The following is a 21,813-nucleotide window of genomic DNA, read 5'->3' as shown; positions in this document are numbered from 1 at the left end:
TAAGATGTAGAGAGCTGCACCACAAATAATGTTGTAGTTATCTTTTAATTACCATTCACAATTTATTCCCTTTAATTCTGCCTATGGTAGGTAATATTTTTTTTGTCTTATGTAACCCGTTTCTTTTTTTTTTTAAGAAAAAATATCACACATGGTGTAAGAGTTTCCCATTTATGACTCACTATTCTTTGTATAAATTGTACAATTAATTTGAAATGTTCTTCTGTTGGACAATAACACAATTTTGCACTAATTTGTATTTATAACTTATAAGATTTATACAAACTAAAAAAAAACTTGTGAAAGCAAGTATGAAGGAAGCCAGCTGCAACTTAAAAAATACAAAAAAATGTCTCAAGGGACTCACGTTTATCTATAAATCACTTTTTCTTTTACAATCGGACCTCATACCATTGCCCCTTTTTCAAGTTGTACAGATGTTCATCTCTGTTGATTTAACTATCGTTAGAGTAAGGGCCTTGTCCTCAATAATAACTGAGGAATGACTAAGTCAGCTCCAATAAGCCCACAAGCATAAAAACCCACAGCACAATAGCGTTCCAGGTTTGCGTCAACAGCATTTACAGCCATTTGCCAAAGCTCCTCTGACACACACACAGCCGTCACGATCAGCGGTGAAATCAGTCCTCAGAATTGTCTGTACTAACCAAACATTATCTGTTGGTGATTATCTAGCACCACTGCTGAGGTAGTGCGATCCATGTGCACAGAAGTGGCCCCGGGGAACCCTCCCTTTTCTCGAGAACTAATGTTTACAATCGTTTAGGGGCGTCAGTGGAAGGCATACAGGAGACACTGGCGTATGTTTGTCTCCGTTTTGAGGATTGTGGTTAAGCTGGAGCTCATCTGGCAACCTTCTGGGCTGCTCATCCACTCTAAAGCTCTTTGACGGTCCTTCCTCTCCTGTCCTCTCCCACTATCACACTTCTTCTCCCCCCCCTTTTTCTTCTTCTTTGTTATCGTTTGGTTATTTAATATTCTCTTCCTCTTATACTTTCTAAAATCCCTTTGTTTCTGCCTTAAACCTTCATGCCCTCATTCTGCACTCTCAACACGTCTTCATCTGTTTTTGTGAATCCACTCTTTGGTATCAGCTGTCCCTAGTCATACATGTCATCCGCTGGTATGTGCTGATGGCTGACTTTTAGTAGGTCTTTCATGTGTGCATCATGTGTAGGATTGGCTGGAGTGGGATGTTGCTCGAGTAAATCAATTTGTCATACGAGTCAAATCTGCTGAGTGCATAGGTTCATGAGCAGGCTTTGTGGTTCGTCTTCTGTCTTCTCTACCATCACAGTCTCAGTTTGTTCCAAAAGGCCCCAGACATCCACTGCTGTACTGTATTTAGAGAAAATAAGTTTATCAGCATTGGAACTTTACTTTCCAAATTGGTCCTATATTGTTAGTTTTTAAAGTTAACACATTACTTGAACTGCCCGTTTGGTTAAGTTTGATGCCGGACTGACGTAACAAGTTAAATGCTAGACTGATGTAATGGCCTGACTCAGCTCTGATGTCACCTCCAGTAGAAATACATAAGTGCAGCAATATTAAGCCTTTCATTCCAAATTGATATATTTCCCGTTGGGAAAAAAGGGACACAAACTCATGACTGCTGGAATCACGGCACGGAGCGCAATAAGCAGAAAGTGCTGTCAGATGGTGATCTGACATGAGTGCCACAGGCTTCCTGATCCCTCGAAATTTGTGAAATGTATGTTCATTTATCATCTACATATAATGCAACAACTTGAGACTGAAAAGAAATGCATTAGTGAAGGAAACACAAGTAGCAACACTTTGACATTGAAATAGTGCATTGTAAGTAAGGGTGGTATGGTTGGAGTAGTGGGAAGGCATCGACATCTGTTTTCAACTTCACAGAACTGGTATTTGGAAACCATTTTTTTTTTTTAGTAAAGTTTTTCCTATTCATCTACGAATAAAAACTTTGGATTAGAGTTAGCCAAAAAATATTTCGGTTGCCTAAACAGAACTTTTAATGCTCAACAGCTTAAGTTGGAACTGTGTTCAAATAATATGTTTGCAATCTGCTTCTGTAACACACGGGTGAAATTGACTTATTATATTCAACCATATTATATTGCCTACTGCTCATCATTTCTGCTCATCGTTGGACAAGCTAGAGTTCAGATGCACATTAAGCATCTTAAAGACTGCCTCTGCTAATGCTAATCATCTGTGGGTTCAAGGCATTTGGCCTGACATCACCTTTCAACATGAAAATCATATCTGCTTTGACTTTTGTCAAAGCTCCTTTACGATTGTGCAACATCTGCTCCCATCTGATGCATCCACGGTCTTGTCAGTAGGTAAGTGAATAGAATAAATCTAAAACCCAATGGTTTAATGTCATATTAAACTGCTGAATCCGATTTGACCAGAAAAATCTGAGTGATGAATTCTTAAAAAACAAATATGTAATGTATGTCACATTAAGTCACAAAGACATTAATACAAGTTGCTCTGAAGTCTTTCCAGAAATTAGGATCCCCAGCCAGAACATGTGAACACCAGATTGGTAATCTTGTCAAATCGAGTAGCAAAAGGAAGGTGCCTTTGAAGAGGTTTAGGTACAGAAAAGAAAAGAAAAAAAAAAAAGCTTTAATACTAATTACTATGTTGATCTCACTGCAGGACTTGGTAAACAGTGCTAACATCCGCACCAGGTAACACAGCAACACTGCCTTATAAACATACACAGACACTCAAGAAAAAACACAGCTGAGGAGGAAATGGCATCCTGAGGTCTTTAGCTGGACCAGTGTGTTTATTTTCCTCCCATGGTGCACCAAGCTGCTTAACACTAGCCTGGTGTTCCTGTGGGGATCTGTATACTGTATGTGTGTGTGAAATAGTTTGCAGCTGTGTCTGTTGGTAGTAGTAATATAAATGATATGTGAGTGCACATTTATTTTTGCACTGATGAAAACAAATAGTCAAAGATTTAGTTATGGAGTTGTGTATGGAAGTTATGAATTACCTGAATACTGAATACATTTTTTTTTTTGCATCAGTAAAATAGTGCATTTGGTCAAGCCTATAGTACATGGGCCTTTATGCTTCAGGAACAACCAGTGAACTAGAGGAAACAGAGGGTGAGCTTGGGGCCTGAGCGTTGGATAAACGTTTGGTTTTCCCTGCTGCCTCCGCCTGTCTGGATTATGAAGGGCAGATATACAGCACTTCAGAGTGTGCCAATTAACAGCCCCAGCAGCGGCCGCCACACAGGAGGGCCCCTCATAAAGACTCACCCTATGGTGTAAGCCCTGCCACTTCCAAGTGCTTTATCCGGGGCCGATCCCATACACACAGCTGTTTAACTGGCAGGTTTTAAGCAGCCCCAGCATGGCCGACAGGCCCAGGAGTTCATAAAGATTTTCTCAGCAAGTGCTTTCCCAAGGAAAGAGAGTGAGATGAGAGGAACGAGACAGAGAGAGAGATAGAGAGAGAGATAGAGAGAGAGACGGAGGGAGGGTGAGCAAGGTGGCTGGGCAATCAATGAGCAGACCATGCTCAGAGACAAGATAGAGCCACCACACATCCTGCCCTCATCCATCTCTATGTCCCTATATCTCTCCATCTCTCTTTCTGTTCTTCACTGCACTCTTCCCCCTCTTCTTTTTCATGTGATGAACCAGTGGTTGCGATGGCGGTCAAGCCAACAACAGGAAGGGGTGGCCTGCTGGGGACTTGGAAGTTGGGATAACGCCAATCGTTCAAGCCACTGCCGCCTCTTCCTGCCACGTACCAACTACTGGCATTCAAACAGCTTTGATACATATTTTAAAGGCTGCAGTGCATCGGAACAGTACTAATCTTAGTTAAAAGGCGAAGCACCATATATGCTTTTTTTTCCCTGCATAGATGCCCAGCGGCGCATGCTGCAAATTGCTGAGATGGAAGGACACACAAGCTGTGCGTGGCTCGACAGGCTTATGAAATGTTTAAAATGAGCAAAGAAATACCCGTTGGCAAATGTATACAGATTAAGCCAAGACAGCAATGATTAGGCAAACAACTTGCTCATTCTATTTTAACCATGAACAGCCAGTTAATTTCAAACTTCTGGAACTTGTAAACCAGAACTAGTCACATAAACTAATCTATAATGTAATATTATACATATTATGATATTCATATATTAGTAACTATGAGTCTCGACAGGGAGACAAACTTTGCTCATTGCATGAAAGAGCCCAGTGTTCACTGCTGTTGTGAAAGTGGAGTGACATGAGCCACAAGCGAATTCAATGGCACGCTAGATTTAGTTTGACCAAACCATGTGAGTGTGTTGTGGGCATCGCTGCACGCACACTGCATATGCATGTGTGCACGGTTGTCCAAACACGTCCACAATCTGCAAGTCTGTGAGTATATGGCAGTGTGTGCATATCTGAATGGCCACAAGCGCAGTGCATGTGCAGTAGCACCCTTAGGGTCCCCTGCCATTGTTCCTGCAGACTGAAGCAGAGATAAAGCACTAGAAGCTGAGCTGACCACATGCTAGACAGTATTGGCCACAGATGTGCCCAGACAGATCACAGGGAAAACGTGATGGCATTTCCTCAAGATGTGGATGTGTATTTTTAAACTTTGATGTGAACATGATTTGCCATGAAAAAATGCTTTGTTCGTGTGATTCACATGGTCTCAATAACAGAGCTCATACATATTGTATGCCTATCTAGAAGTTTTTTTTGTTGTGTCAGTAATAGTGTATGTTGATCTCAGGACATTTAGCAGCAGGCAGAATGAGCTTTCTGGTAAAGAGAAAAGGAGCCGTCATTTAATGTAACTTTGACGGCAGGGATAACATGTATCGTGTCAGTAGCTGAGACAGTTGGTGTTACAGCGACAACAACTCTAAGTGATATTCTTCATTTTGAGGTCATGCATGGCCACAGGACCCTTGTGCTGATTCCTCTTTGAATACATTAGACAAGCAGTTAAAAGACATGATTTGATTCAATAAAATGTGATCAAACAAATGTTAACATCTAAAGGCTGTCATACACATGCAACATCTTAAGGCTGCTTAAATGGATATTTTTATCGGCAGCCAACCAGCATTTTTTTGTTCTATAATAGTGTTTTCAACATCGTAGACCACTATATTATTCAGGTTTCTGTTGTGGCCATACTGGACATTTTCTTTTCAAAAGGTAACCTTCGTAAATATTACTGAAGTCTAAAAATCTATTTAAAAGATATAGCTCTTGATTTTAACTAATGTTGTCTTGACTGCCTTGCATTCATTTTTTCAATGTTGCATACTTACCTGTAAATGATTCACGAAAGATATATTACCAATCCATTATTTGCCTGCATTAACACCACTCAAGTGGCTGCTATGGTGGATAGCTGCAGTTAATATTTGACATAACTATCCCGGCATTCTGCGCCATGTGTCTCGGCTAACGTTACACGGGGTACTGTACGGGGGAACGGCAGGCGTGAAGAAAGGGCCTCCGGTTCAGGCAGAGGGGAAAGGTATCACTGCAAAGTAGTCTGGCTGTTGACCGGCCGGCTCTGTTTAGTTCAGCTTTTGCGTGTGTGTGAAGTGATAGTTCCAACACATTGTGTTCTTGTTCTGCTCTTCTTCTGTTTCAGCTTTGGCAGATGACCCGGCATTGGATGTACTGGCTACTGTACACTAGGTGACAGCTTCTGACATTGTAATTGTCCGCTTTGAGTTAGTGGATGGAAGGTGTAATACATCTTATGTTTCCTTTCTGTAGAATTATTGATAACTCGAGCTGAGAGGTGGTGTTGGTATCACTAACCTGGTCTGAGCAAGTCTTGATTGATGATGGTGATATGGGTTTATGAATGGATTGCAGAACTAAAGTTAAAATAATCCCGAATTGACTGATTATCAAACATCTGTTTTTTAATATCAAGGGAATTACTTTTCATTAAGTATGTTTATATCTAACATTGTGTCATTGGTAGTCCAAATCTAATCGTCCAAAAAACACTCGTGTAGATCTTATGTATATGTAAAAATACACAAATGAAAATGAAAATACAGTAGTTGGAAGACATTACTAGCAAAACTCCAGTCAGTTCCTGAAAAGAAGTAACAAAAAAAGTGAAACATTTTTAGCCAAAGCAGATAAAACACAATTAATGTTTAAGTTGTATTGGGGGCTATAAATAAAACACTGTATTTAATGGCCCTTCAACACATTGAAATAAGCTTAAAAAGTGAACAAAACTAAATATATTAATTGCACAACTACACATTCACACTATTGACATTAAAGCTAGAGAGACGGGGTAGATGCGGTGAGTTGGACAGACAGAGAAAAGACCTCCCATTAGCAGGGACGAAGATGGAGTTGCATTTGATATCACCTTCTGCGCTGCACATGTGCTGCGAGTGTTCAGTGAGAGAGCTGGAGAGAGAGCGAGAGAGAGAAGCATCCTCTACTAAATGGAAATTCCTGTGCTTCAGCCACAGCTGCAGTATGACACTTCAGATGGCCGCGCTTCCCTTTGTACAGCCCCCTGGAATTAGCCCAAACCACAATGGCATCACATCAGAAAAGACGGCAGGAAAATCAGACTTTATTATCTGTCACTGTGGAAATATCTGTGCAGGGAGGAGAAGGGGGCACAAGGCCCTTGGCTTCAATGCCATCGATATCGTCATTTTATTATTGAAAACACACACACATACACACACACACACACACACACACACACACACACACACACACACACACACACACACACACACACACACACACACACACACAGCTGCCCTCAAATAAGTGTTAGCTAACCCACTGTTAAAATACCTGTGCATTGGGATGGCTTGGTACAGAACTGAAATATAAACATTGCTACATATTCTCATTGCCCTTTACATATGGCTCAAATTTTAGAGGCAAAAAAAGACAATACTTTTCTACAGATTGAGGTCAAATGCAGGTAATGTTACGTATGACATGTTAGAACTGTAAATGAATTTGGTTGCAGAGAAGTTGCTGGAGGAATATCGTGTTTAACTGAACTGATACTGCATCAGTACTGAGGAAACATTGTTCACCCAGCGCTGGGAAACAAACTCTCGGCTAACTAAGAGACGTGGTATTGCAGAGAATAAAACTTTCCATCAAATTGTGTTTGGGGAGGGGATTCACTTCAAAGAGATCTCAACAACAGTGCTGTCTGTCTAATTTACGTTCTCAAGCACATGCCAAATGTAAAAACCCCAATTTTGAGGAGTGTATAATTACAGAGAGAGAATGAATGACTATAAATACCCCCATCATTACCAGTCTCTCCTGAAGAACATGATCCACACTGAAGGATAATTAAGGCAAAATATTTCTGATCCTCCAACTGACTGTACCAGGAATGTGTGCATGCGTACTCGTACTGGGTTTGAGTGTGTTGGAGATAGCGTGTGTGTGTGTGTGTGTGTGTGTGTGTGTGTGTGTGTGTGTGTGTGTGTGTGTGTGTGTGTGTTGTGTGTTGTGTGTGTGTGTGTGTGAGAGGGAGGGGGAATCACAAGGCATTCTCCCCTAAATATAGTAGTGTTCTGGTAGAGCTGCTATGTACGGATACTTCAGGAGAACTCAAGACAGTCCAGCTTTAATTGGTTTGCGGAGTCATTAATGGAACAGAAGCGCAACTCGAGAACGTGTGTGTGGGTCTGAACACGAGCGCTTATGTGTGTATATTGGACCCTGTCAGTGCCCTTTAAACAACAACAGACACAGGGAAATAACTTTGATCAACAAACATGTAGCAAACAAGAAGATAATAATGAACCTCCATGTTCAGCCGAGGTCTCTTAAAATAGACCATTTCAACTAGGATATATCAGATTTGAGGATAATATTTCTAGATTAGGCCAGCTAATTAGTGCCCCAATATTTGGCTAGGCACTCTGACTGAGATCCAAATAAGCATATTGTCCTCGTCACAGAGGAGTGAAAGAGCTTTCCTGTGTTCTTCGCTCAGAGTCGGAAAGAATGTTCAACTGAGACAGAGAAAACTTTACTCGACTGCACTCGCTGCCTCGCTTTGTTATCCCCTCCTCTCTTTCTTGCCCGATCAAAACATAAGAATGTCGCTTTGAGTGGCCAAATGAAAGAAAACCAGGCAAACATGAGCGAACGACTGTGTTTATTTCTAGTATATCTATAAGCCAGGCCAGGTTTTTTGTGTCAGCAGGGGTCTGCATGGGTTGTTGAGCTGTTGTTGCTGAACCGGCAGCAAGTCAGTCAGCCAGCCAGTTGTCAGGCAAGTACCAGTTCCTTGTTGCTATTTGTGTTTGAGTGTAGCCGTGCCGAGAGCCTCCCTCCCTCCGTTTTCCCTTTTTCCAACCGAATCCTCCAACCTCTTCCTGTGGCAAGCATCGTGTCTTACAGCAGCCTATCGCTCCTGCAATGAAAAGCCTGTGACCAAGGCGTCCGTCCCTTTCACTGCCATTGTGTTGCTGAAACAAGGAGCAGGAGCAAAGTAGTCAGCTAAACATGGTGTAGCAGGGTTGGATGGTGGCCCTGCTGTGGCTGCTGCTGCCGGGCTCCACTGACTTGTTGTCCGCTTGTTGTTGTGTGTGTGTGTCCCCCAGCTGGGGCCACGGCCAGGGCCGGGGATGGCTTTTGTGTCATCGTGCGACCAGTGCTGCACTCATGAAACTAGATAAATGGATTAGTGGGGCGCAGATATGGGCGGGCATCTTTGAGAAAAGACAACGGAGACGTTGAAGGGGAAGCGGGGGGTTGGAAGAGGAGGGTGACGGGAAAGGAAGAGGCAGAGACATTTGTGTTGTTGAGCTACAAGGGGTCGAGTCTCTTGTAAGAATAGCCTGCTACTGCCTAAAAAGACAAGACAGTGATAAACTTTCCTCCCCATGCAGTCACCTCTCTCCTCCTCAGTCTCCCCGTTACACACCCAAACACACACACACACACACACACACACACACACACACACACAAACTGTCACAGCGCACAATTCACCACTAAAATGAATGGATTGCCACAGTGTGACATGTCTCAGTTGCAGGGGGAGATGGTCCTTGTTCACCGACAAAAGACTGTGGTATTATGGGGGGCCACAGCCTGCGACAGAATGCTAAATTGTTTTAGGGTCAACAACTTATTGTCTTTGCATGAGCCATAATTTACATATCTCCCGAGAACTTTTAGCAGTCAGTCGTCAGATGAAAATAGCAGAACCTCCTCTAGCCTTTGAAGGAGTTGTAGCCTTTCAAAGGTTGCTGGAAATAGTTTTGATAAGTTTTTTTTTTAATTTTTTATAAATCTTTTCTTTCCCTCAAGAAACAGCAAAACAACTATTTTCTTAGTCTCCTAATGATTTAATGGATTTGATGATATAATGTATGGTAATAATTGTTTTTTTTATTATCATCACTTTAACCATTATAGGGCAATTACCATAATATAAGCATTGTTTACTCAAACAATGGACGCTGTTTTTAAACCACATAACATTATGCATGTACCTCTGTCATCCCAAGAGCGTTATTCTTTATTCTCTATATTTACATTTAATTAATTTATCTGCTATTTTTTTTTGTTCATGGTCTTTATTTCCTTCCCCCCCCCCCCTGCATCGTGGCCCAGGGCATACTGGGAAGAAATGGCTGGAAGTGACAGCCTAATTATCAGCTCCAACTCCGCTCATTACGCATTAGACAATCCACTGTACATCCACTTACTAAATGAATAATTTTGTATATATTATGGGAACACAATATTATGGCCTGCAGCTAACGCCTTTGCGCTAACCTCACGCTGTTCCAGTACAAAAGAAATAAATGGGACACCGAGAGGTTATTTAATTTTAGCCCCAAAAGCCAGCTCATGAGAGGATGTCATGTGCAAATGGAGGGAGGGATGGAGGGAATATGGAATTTACACACCTGCCTTTTTCCGCCGCAATATCACAATCATTATTGCCAAAGCATAAGCATAAGTGAAATTGGCAGGAGTCAGTTAATATTAATCTAATTTCCAACGACCTATATCTACTGATGTGGGCTGGAACTCTTTTTAATCTATTCACATTGTAATGTTTTATACCAATTGAGTTAGTGCTACAAAAAAAAAACTGACTGTTGAGTTAATATTGACACAGTCATATTAAACGTCCTTCTCGGACCATTACGGTAAAAAATCATTGTGGATTTTCCATTTTTTTCGCTCTGTTGAATGTTCTTTAACTCAGATTTTTTGCCTATTTGCATATTGTGATTTATTTGTGTTTTGAGTTGTGTTAATGTAGCTGTAAAAGCGGAATGACCCCGACTCCTTTCAACAAAACCCTCAGTGACCTTTTGTTAATTTTTCCTCGACTGCGTGACTTTTTAGCGAATGGCCGTTTAAGTGACACAGATTTATGCACAGACGTCCCCCACTGCCACACGGCCTAGTCAACGTTTACCAAGCATTTGAAAAGAAAAAAACATGAATCACTTTTGCAAGTTGCTGTAATGATTTAACTTGTGCAATTCATTTTAATAACTCACAGTAATTTGGAAGCTATGGTCTTTTCAATAGGTAATACTATTACAGCCCGGTATATATTTATTGCAGATTGCTATTTGAAAAAAGAGATGATTTTGGCCCCCTAACAAAAACAAATATTTTTCTAATAATATTTCATGTGAATTTAGTGTCACAATATTCCCATAAATAAAGTGACTTCTAGTTTTGCTACTTGTATTACTCTATAATCTGTGACATCATAATACAGTTAGGTACAATGGGTTTAAATCAAACTGTAAAGCATACTGCATTATGTGCGATAATACAGTTACAGTACTTCCACGTGATTTATAGCACTTTGGAGGGTGAAAGCTGTTTTCAAGCAATATAATACTCGCCTATAGAGGTCGCTGTGATATTGCAAACCAGCTGTGCATAAGTCACTCCACAGGTTTAGGTCACTCAAATAATTCTCTTCACTCATTTACAAAGTTTCCCTATTTCAAACAACTAACATTGACTCCAATTAAAGTTGAATTATTTTGAGACGGATTAAAAAAAACATAAAAAAAAAAAACAACGTGGAGTTTTATCCAGACAATAACATGGATTATAAAATTGTAGGTAAAAAAAAAAAAAATTATAAACCAAAAACCGTCACATTTTACAGAAGATCGTTAAAAATGCTAGTTTTACTATAAATTTCAGGGGAGCTCCTGGTAATGAAAAGATAAATGCTCACATCATCTCCCATCACAGCTAATTACTGCACTTCCCTCTTATTATGTTTAAACCCCATTAGACTGTTGTGGTAAATCAATATTTGCTTTTTGGTTACCGAGTGGAGGAGCAAAGAAGCTGCTTTTATGGGCTGATGATCACTATCAGGACAGACAGGAACCCAAAACACTGACCCTGCTCCTCAAGGCCGACAGTGTCAGCCCCCCCATCCTCCTCCCAAAACGAAAATATTAATAATTTATCTTTGAATCGACTTCTCTCTCTGACAGATTAGATTTTAACCATTTGATTTTGTTTGGACTGGGCGTTCCCATATTATTACTTAATGACCTTCCCAGCTGCTCCTGTCCATTTTCTGTCACCAGCAACCATCTGGACACTTATTAGCACCTCAATGCATCCACGCTGCTTTCCTCCCAAACTTGAATAAAATTAAGCCCGGTTGCAGACTGCCAACATCTCTTTTTTTTTTCTCCCATTCACACCCTTTTTGAAATGAAATTGGTAGGAGGCCAGCGGTTTTCTTTTTTTTTTTTTTTTGTAATAATAATATTAATAATAATTATAATATAATAATAATAATAATAATAAGCATAATGATAATACTGATATAAATAATGATAATATAAATAACGACAATAACAATACCATGTAGAAAAGGAAAAAAAGGCTGAGGATACTCGTGGGTTTTTATCTATAATTTCATTTAGTTTATTAGGCAAAATATACGATCTGGACAAATTCCTTCAACGCTTCCTATTTACAAATTTAAATCACTTGATATTTACATTAAAGAAAGGACACCAAAACACAAGATAGAGACAAAAATAATAATAATAATAATAATAATAATAATAATTATAAAGTAAAAAGCCTACCAAAATGTCTCAGCCTGCCTCGGCAGAGTGGAGAGAGAGAGAGAGAGAGAGTAACATTATAGGCGCGATTATAGGCTACACAACAATAGAGGAAGTAATCCATCCATCCCCAGGATATTACCAAATTACGCCATTTGTTCTGTACCGACTGGATGCTACGCTGCATTATTATTTCTCAGTGTCTCTTTTTAGGGAGTGTAAAGTCTTTTACAGTCTTTTTTTTTTCTATTTATCTTTTCTTTTTTTTTTTCAAGCACGGAAAAAATGTCTTGATCAAGCCGAGGAGAGAGCAGTGAGGACTCGTTGCGTGGCGTCTTGTGGACTCCTGGCGCTGGAAGGCAGAGAGGATCTGGATGAAGAATAATACAGAAAGGTAGATAAATAAATACCCCCGCCGTGTTTGGACAGCGGGTTTCAATATGCATCTCAATTGTCTGGCTGAACAGCTTTGATTTGAAACAGACTGCAGTCCTCCTCTCCAGTCCCATGCTTACTTATTCTGATAATAATAATAATAATAATAATAATAATAATAATAATAATAATAAGAAGAAGAAGAAGAAGAAGAAGAATAAGAATAATAATAATAATAATAATAATAATAATAATAATAATAAGAAGAAGAAGAAGAAGAAGAAGAAGAAGAAGAAGAAGAAGAATAATAATACAATTTATAAAAATGCTAATAATAATTACACATCGAAAAATATTTTAAGAAAAAAATATATACTTGTGTCTGGAAAAAAAAAAAAAAATCCCCTTTATGAAACCCTTACCAACATTTATAATATTATATAAACCTACCTTTTTAAAAAAAGCCTTTCATTAGTTGTTTCCTTTGGAGAGACGTTCTATCTCTAAATTTTAACTTTTACTTTTCTTTTTTTTTTTTTTCTTATGTAGCACTTTGAGATTGTTTGCTCAATATAAAGTGCATTACAAATAAAATTCATTATTATTATTATTATTATATACAAATAATATATGCTTGATATTTTTATACGAGTGTTGCACACAAAGGGGGTATTTTGTAATAGGCCTACTTGAGACCGAGGTAAACTTTTTTTCTTCCCCTTTCCGTAAGAGCGATCCCCAGGGCTCCGGTGCTCCCAGGGGTCTTTAGGGAAAGCACACAGCCCAGACAGAGCCCGTTTTACTCGGTGACTTGATAAGTAGCCACACTCTCCCCAGAGGGGAGGAATTAAAGGGGGTGTTGGATGAGAGTCAAGACCCCTGTCACAGCAAAGCAAACTGTGTTTTATTTATCTTTGTTTATTTTTATTTTTTCATCGTTGTTTTATATAAAAAAAAAAATCATAATATTAATTAGCCTACCAGACATAAAAGTTTGGTTTAATCCTGGAAATCGTCAAACAATTTCACTTTAATCTTACTCTCTACTGCAGTAATAATTCCATGTAGATCCTGGGCCTTTCCTTACGTCCATGCTTCATTTTTTTGTTATTTTAACGACAGCTGTTATATACATTGATTGATGTATAAATAAGTCCATCATTTAAATGATGCAATAGCCACAGCATTCTGACTGTATAATGCAATTTGAAGCGGGGGGCTGGTCATTTCCTTAGTAACAACGTTATTAAAAAAATAAACACAAGTAAAAACCTGTCTCACCTGTCGTGGATGGGTCGAAAGGAAGACTTCAGAATCTGTGTTGGAGGTGAAACGGACCTTACACCGTTTTCGTGTTCTAAAAAAGGAAATAAGCAAAACACTTATCAGTATCTGGCATGCTGGGTAAATTATAGGCCGATATTTTTGTAAACATATACGAACATGTCTGACTAAAAAATGAGTTGACTGAGCATTGTGAATTTAATTACACATACGTGGGTGCAATGCTTTGTTATCATCATTATTCTATATATAAAATTAGGCATGAGATGAACAATTTATTTAACACTTCTCTTAAATATGAAACGCTTGAGATGTGACTTGTCCTACCTATGTGCTTGGGACTGTGGGTCTCTGCTGGGGCCTTGCTGTCGTTGCTGAGTGCTGCTGCGGCTGCTACTGGCGACACCACCACTGATGTCTGCTGCTGCTGCTGCTGCTGGGCCTGCAAGTGGTGGTGGTGATGGTGCTGGTTTACTCCCAGAAACGACCTCACGTTTAGGAGGGAGTTCTGACCCAGGAATGCCCCATTTGTCCAGTTGTGGAACTTTCCAATCTGGCAAGTGTACAGTCCATGACTGGGGAGGAAGGCCGGGTGGGTCTGGATCTGGTGGTGGGGCCCTGATGAGTGAGTGGTGGCTCCTGGGCCACATGGGGACGTGGGTTTCTGAGAAGAACTATCTGGACTCGTAGCGGTCTCTGCTAAAGACCATATTTTGGGCTTATTGTTAGACGGGAGAGGAAAGCTCCCGGGTCTGTCCGGGGACAGCACTCTGGTGGTGGTGTTGTTGTTGCCGTCCGAGTTCTCCTTACTCCCTGGGTGAACTAAAATTGTGCTCTTAGATTTGTCAAAGGCCTCATGGGCCTGTAGGGTGAAGGCCCGTCTCTTCTCCAAGCTGTCCAACTCCCCCCGCCCCGACGCTGCCCCTGTGGTCCCTGCTGCCCTCCGTTGATTTATCGTCATCGTCCTCGTTGCTCTGATCTCCGTCGTTGTCGTCGATCTTGTCTATGTCTATGCTCTCCAAATCAATCTCCTCCTCGTCTTCGTTCTTCTCCCCCTCGTCCCCGCTGCCGAACAAGTTCCCGTCCTCCCCGTCCTCTTTGCTCCTGCTTCCCCAGGTCACCTTGTTCTCCTTCTTGAGCCTCCTCCTGGCGTTGGCGAACCATGTGGAGACCTGCGTCAGGGTCATCTTGGTGATGATGGCCAGCATGATCTTCTCTCCTTTGGTCGGGTACGGGTTCTTCCTGTGCTCGTTGAGCCAGGCCTTCAGGGTGCTGGTGCTCTCCCGGGTGGCGTTCTTGGGCCTGGCCGGGTCCCCGTACTGAAACTGTCCGTAAGGATAAAAGGCCGGAGACGTGTGGGCTGCAAAGCTGGCCGGATGGACGCCAGGACTGTCCTTCAGCTCGTACTGGGATCCCTTAAAAGTGAAGAATAACGGTGGAACTTTTAAAAAATGCACGAGTTTGATAACACTGGATTTTATTTTTTTTTTTTTGTTTTTATTAAATATCTATATTTATATTTTCTTATATCTCAAATGCATGTTGGCTGTGTTTGCATCTGCAACTCCAACAAGTGAGTTTCACCTGACTCTGAGCTCTCCACAAATAAGTTTCTCAACTTGCAAAATACCACATGCTCAGGCCTACGTCACCTGCGCCTGCAGAAATGCGCACTCCGAGGCAAATACCTTTTTTTTTATTAGCAAACGTGTTGCACACAAGTCCGTCTTCAAAAACGGAACAAAAGAAGTCAACAGGCCGAGAGAAAACCCGTCGCATCATCGTGAACACACACAGATGGCTTTCATGTCTACCTGCCAAACTCAAGTATGTCAAAGCACTTTTAAGGCCTACGTGAAGTTTTCCTCCGTGTGTCACACTTATTAACTCTGGCTGGGTTATATTGGCTCAAACATATCGATCAGTTCACGGAGGAGTTTTGGGGAATAATAGCTCTTGTTTTGAAACTTTAGCTCAAAGCTGCCTTTGGACCTGATGCACACATTTGCCAACACATTAACACACTGCAAGTTAGTTATTATCACCAGGCATAGGCCACTTCCTGCCAACAGATGTCTGACAATTCTTCATCTAGACACATAAAAAAAAAAAAATCCATGCGGCATTCAACCATGACAGGAGGATATATACTGTACCAAAACAAAGCCTGGAAGGTTAACTCTTATTGCAAATTGATAAGCCTATAGGCTTTTGTCCAAATGTGGAGTTTATTTCTAATGATCTGATAACGAGTAGAAACTTTTTCTTTACTTTTACTTACATGCTTAAACGCAAATCTTATACTACTTATTTTTTTGTTCTTTCGTAAAAATGTATTTAAACTTTGCATTCGATCGTTTTAACAAAAACCATGGTCCTATATGGGGAAATAAATCATTTGGAAACAGAGCTTTTGTTTTTTTTTTTTGTTTCAAGCCACAACTCAAACTTTGCGCATTTGTAACTCGGCCCAATGACATACAAAGCAAATATTGAGTAATATTAAGAAATCTATATTTAAAAAAAAAAAAAAAAAATCTAGACATACTAGAATGCATTTTGCATTTCTGAATTCTTTGTGTTGACATTACTCAGCCTATCTCGGTTGCTTCTTTTGTCAGAGAGCAATGAGAACTTCCAGCACACACAATGGCCAAACCGTGAAAAGAAACACAACATTCATTCTTACCATTTGTGAGAAAAGAGCCAAGTCCGCGCTGGTGTACGGTAAGAAAGCGCTGTAGTTGTGTGCGTACGGGTTGGCGTACATGCCCAACACCGAGGACACAGCCGCGGCGGTGGCGGCGGACGGGCTTCCCCCCATTTCAGTGCTCCCTCCCCGGGACGAAGGCGTAAGCACTCCCGGTCTCTCGCTCCCGTACACCGCCTGGGAGGCACTTAAGTACTGCGGGTAGCCGAGCTGCGGGAAAGACATCTCCACCGCCGGCTGTACCGTCCGACAAAGACTGTGCGGTAAAAAAAAAAAAAAAAAAAGTGTGAGAGAGGAAAAAAAAAAGAAAAAAAGAACCCGGAGGAGTGAAGGGAAGGTGTTTTTTAGCCAAAGTCACAGCTACTCGGCTTCCTCTCTCTTTTTTTTTCGCGCAAAGTCCTCTGCTTGGATGTGATCTGATCAACAATTGCGCTCCGACTGACGCGCCCGGCCCTGAGGTCTCCAGGCTGATCCCTCAGATACAATTTGAAGTTGATGCTTTGATTGGCATCCCCTACTTGAGCCTGCAAGCTCCTCCTCGTTTGGAGCAATGTGGATAATGTGAATATAGAGTGAGCACATTGGCTGGGGCCTCTCTCTCTCTCTCTCTCTCTCTCTCTCTCTGACTCTGACTCTCTCTCTCTCTCTCTCTCTCTCTCTCCGTGTTTGGACTTATTGTATGTTAAATGTTCAAGCATTAGAGTCCATTCACCGAAGGCTTTGATTGTTGTATGACAACCTGTCTACACGATTTTACAGCTGTCCGACACAGGGGGAAGTAAACCCATGCAGAAGGAAAAAACTTACTTTGAATAGATTTAAATTGTAATTAACGAGGGAAAATGCCTCTCCGCAGAGGAATTAGTAGTACTTGGTATATCACGGGCTGCCGGTGCGTTTATTAAATTCATAGTGTCTCATTTTAAAAGTGCCTTCCTCCAAATTGGATTTATTCTTTTGGAGTGTTCTTCATCTAATGTTTTCAAAACACACGTCATTGTTAAATCAACGTTAAAAGTTGAATTGTGTTTGGTAAGAATTATTTGGGCATTCTAAAATGAAACCCTTTAGTAAAAATTACCAAAATTAAGAAATCAATAAATGAATTATTATAAAGTATTACATTTCAGCTTGCGATCCGAGTTTTGACGTATGAATGGCTGATTTGAAGACGCTTTTTTCCTGCAAAAGGCAAAAGCAGTTAAAATAAAAATGTAACTTATTAATTATATATGTCTATACTGACTTTTGTTTCGGTTTCCTTAGATTTTTTTCATAAAGGTTTAATCAGTCAAATCCTCTCTCGGTTTTTCTCACCCTCTTGCCATCTGCACGCGTGTGTGTGTGTGTGTGTGTGTGTGTGTGTGTGTGTGTGTGTGTGGATTTAAACCAGATTGTTGTTGTCCTTTGTACAACATAGCCACTTCACTTTTACTTGTGTTTTCGAGTGAAAAGCAATGAGGAATAGCCAGGTACAGTTGTAAACACCGATGCACCAGCGACACCAAAATATGATCCATGTACATTTTCATTCCCTAATTTAATTTAGCGACATGCCTACATTTTCAAAAACATGAACCAAATAAAAGTGAGCAAGGCGTCATGACAGTTCAGAAAGCTGTTCACTGGGACTTCTGTATTCCTAAAAAAAAAGCACAAATTCAAATGTGTATATTTTCTTTAATTTTATAAGAAAGAAAAAAAAAAGGATTTCGAAAAATATAATCCCACAGTGTTGGAATTGGGGGAAAAAAAAGAAACTCTGATCCTGTAGCTTTTGGTCACCTCCTCTTGAACCGCTTATCCATTTTCCTGCTCAGAAAAAAAAAAAAAAAAAAAAAAAGAAATGTGCTCGGACTCTAACCTCTACTTTCCTCTGCTGTCCACTCCTGACACAGCCAGAGAGGGCTGTTCATGTTTTAACAGTTCTATTTTTCATTTGATTTGATTCTTATATCACCCACCTCCCGAGTCAACGGGGGGTATTCTGTAGATCTAGATTTAATGCCTTAACGACTGAAGCCCAAGGAGTCAGGAGATTCTGATCTGCACCAGATGGCTCCGAGTGGATATTGCCGAGCGCCGAGGATCTGTTCAAAATATCTGAGGGGCACTGATGGTAATCTGGGTAACACATCAGAAAGGAGCGGAGAAATGGCAATTGTGATAACCCGTTGGAAATGTGTGCAAGGGGGCTAAATATGAAGGTGGTGGTGCAGGGGGGGGGACATTATAGACATTATAGAAATAGGACAAAACCCAGAATGGACTTTATTATATTGGTAAATAAATAATTATAGCAATAATTAGATTGTATGTGATTTATACAATTATACAAGATAATGTCTGGAAAAATAGAAATTTGACTCCTGGTAAACAATGACACGTGCTAAGAGCAATAAAGCATCACTGTTAACTGATTTATTGGCTCTTGTTAAACTCTCATTACCATCAAAAGCTCCTCAGCTTCGAGAGAGAGAGAGAGAGAGAGAGAGAGAGAGAGAGAGAGAGAGAGAGAGAGAGAGAGAGAGAGAGAGAGAGAGAGAGGGAGAGAGAGAGAGAGAGGGAGAGAGAGAGAGAGATAGAGAGATAGAGAGAGAGGGAAAACTTTGTTCCGGATCCTCCAGCCATACATCCCCGCAACACGTTCACTTCGACTGTATTTCCTCGGAATAGACTGGCTCTCCGTCGGTTAATGACGTGCACGAGCGTGCCCGCGCACACGTGCACACGCACACGTGCACACGCACACAACACTTAACGATTTTTGAATGGCTTTACTCCCTTTTGAAAATGAAAGAAAGAAAAAAAAAAATCCTCAGTGCTGCTCGTTTTTAGAGAGTTGTATCATGTAAATCTGCAGGAGGCTCTTCATAAGCTGCTATGCCTTCATGGCCACATTCTCATCAGTCACTCAGGTGGTGGAGACCTTCTTCTTTATTTAACAGCCTGTGATCCACATTCTACATTTCCCTTCACCTATTTCCTCTTTGAGTTTTTTATATTCTTGATACCGCTGCAAGAAAACAACAAAAGCATCTTTTAATATTGTATATGTTACTGATGTGTGTGATGTAAAATGGCTTGTAAGCTCATCTGCCCAAAGTGTCATCCACAAAACCTACAAGAAATAAATCAGAGGAGAAGTCTCTCTCTCTCTCTCTCTCTCTCTCTCTTTGATATATAGTTTGAACATCTAATGCTTAGGAACATAAATATAATTTGAGGATACACACATTGCTCATTACTCAAGTCCAAGAGAGAAATCAAGTTGGGTAGCATACCTACTGTGCATTTCATTCAATACATTCTCCAGGTTATCATTAAATGAAAACACAAGCACTTCAGGTAGCCCATTAAATACTGACAAGGACAGTTAACAATTACATTTTTGTATTTTTTTTTGTAAAGTTTATTTATTCTCAAGGACATCCATCTTAAATATGTAAACAAACACAAATGTCCTGTTTTGCAGCGCAAACCGTAACTTTTGTCTTATTATATCTGTTTTTCTTAAAGGTATATTTTCAATTTTTTTTTATCAAAATATCACCCACAAATGTAATTTACAAAAGCCTGTTGTACATTGAAAAGAGTGTTTAAAGCATTTTCTTTTTTTTTTTTTAAACCTAAAAAGTTAGCATGGGTTCCATGGCAATGTTGTTTTATGATTTAGCCTTATTCAGTTTATTTGGAATGGGTATATGCTTGAACCCAGGTCTCTAGAAACTAGGCCAACACATAGACCTGAATTATCCAATAGAAGTCAAAGAGACTGAACCTGTGTTACAATAACAGCAGTTATGTTGACAGTTGGCTACCACCGCAGAGGTCAAGGGTGTCTCTGTGAACTAATAACTGTGGTGAAAGATACTCCTTTCCTGCCTCTGGGAGTGCCAAAGTTGAGGAAAGGTTAAGAATCTGCAGAATGTCCCATTTGTGCTTTTCTTGCAGATTATCAAATTAAGTGTTGAAACCAAAACTCCCTTTCGCCCTGAAGAGAGGAGATTAGATGAATATCAATGCTATCAATGGACCATTACAATTGTTAGACCTCTTCCCTCTCACGTCGCACACAAACATGTACACTCACGCATGGGTCCAAACTTACTCCCTGAACTGCGTCAGAGCAACTCAACTATTTAGCTGTGGGTTAGAATCAGAGGACCACTGGTGTTACTGTGAGACATTTGATACACAGACAACTGCACCACACCTATAGGTAAGGAAACTAGGAATTTCCTGGATAATAAAAGAGGTCTATTCTGGGTCTTAAAAGGTCAAGACGTTATGCACTTGACAGCTAAACACTTGGAGGGGTGGTGTTCCCCAGTTTTGAAGTGACAAAGAGCTTCTGAGCTCAAGTTGTTGCTAAATTTAAAGGTGCCTTGCAGCCGTTTAATGTGCTGTATGGTTTCTACATTACTTTAAATCCTGCAACAGGTACATGGAAATACATAATTTGACCTAAAATGATATTATTTATAATCATTCTGCTTGGGCCAATAGAGTACTTTTTTCTCTATGTTCTTGACTCAGTGTGTAATGCCTAAAACATAACTAAAATTTAGCCATTCACCCACCTATCTACATTTCTGTATATATTTAAAAGAAAATAACATCACATGGACTTTGTTTGCCGAAAATCAACTTAGTGAATTCCATCTGGGCTTTGATACAACCATGTACATTGCATAATGTTAAAAGCAAGTGTTAGAAGTTAAGAGTACCTTCTACTAAAGTAACTTGACTTTCTTAACGATTGCCTTCTACATTTTTTGTTGTTTTCAGATCCCTCGTTTGAATATATATCTTCCAAATGAGAAACCCTGTCTTCTAGAAATTACATGTATATACTATTAATTTATTTCGCCAATTACATTTGGATAAGAAACACACTCTGACATCAGAGATAGGGGTTTGCATCTTAAGTTCCACATGTTTAGATTTAGCTAGTTTGGGAAAGATCATGGTTTCAGTTAAGTTTTCATAAAGTGAACACGTCCTGTCTTGTGCTTCACTGTTGTCTCTTTAATTATCAAACCAAGGCCTCGATCTTACATTAGCCGAGTGCCAAAAGTAAACCATAAAAAAAGATGAATCATGCTTTAGTGTTTATGAGAAGACATTGTGGAACAAAAACAAATTGTGAACGTTTTGCAGATACATGCAAGATTTAATCACTTGGCAGATACATTTATTAATATGTCCTCATTATGTTGATAACACGGCATAACATGGGATGCATTACATTTTGCTCAAATATATTTTCTTTTGCAAATTTGAAGTGGATAAACAGAAAGAGTTGAAAAAGGTCCAAGTTGGTTCATTT

At 40.1% G+C, this 21,813-nt stretch overlaps 1 protein-coding gene across 1 annotated transcript; it reads right to left on the bottom strand.

Annotated features, from left to right (window-relative positions):
- Positions 1-12,248: 12,248 nt before the first annotated feature.
- Positions 12,249-16,706, bottom strand: irx1a (iroquois homeobox 1a). Its single transcript, XM_054622117.1, is given in 5 exon segments — positions 12,249-12,482; positions 13,769-13,844; positions 14,099-14,673; positions 14,675-15,186; positions 16,461-16,706. Coding segments are annotated over 5 exon segments (1,485 nt in total). The 3' UTR covers positions 12,249-12,406.
- Positions 16,707-21,813: the final 5,107 nt, after the last annotated feature.

Source organism: Anoplopoma fimbria, chromosome 20, assembly GCF_027596085.1.
Source record: "Anoplopoma fimbria isolate UVic2021 breed Golden Eagle Sablefish chromosome 20, Afim_UVic_2022, whole genome shotgun sequence".
NCBI classification, from domain to species: domain Eukaryota; kingdom Metazoa; phylum Chordata; class Actinopteri; order Perciformes; family Anoplopomatidae; genus Anoplopoma; species Anoplopoma fimbria.
Note: the sequence above shows the minus strand (reverse complement) of the source record. Positions and strands in the feature narration are given on the sequence as shown.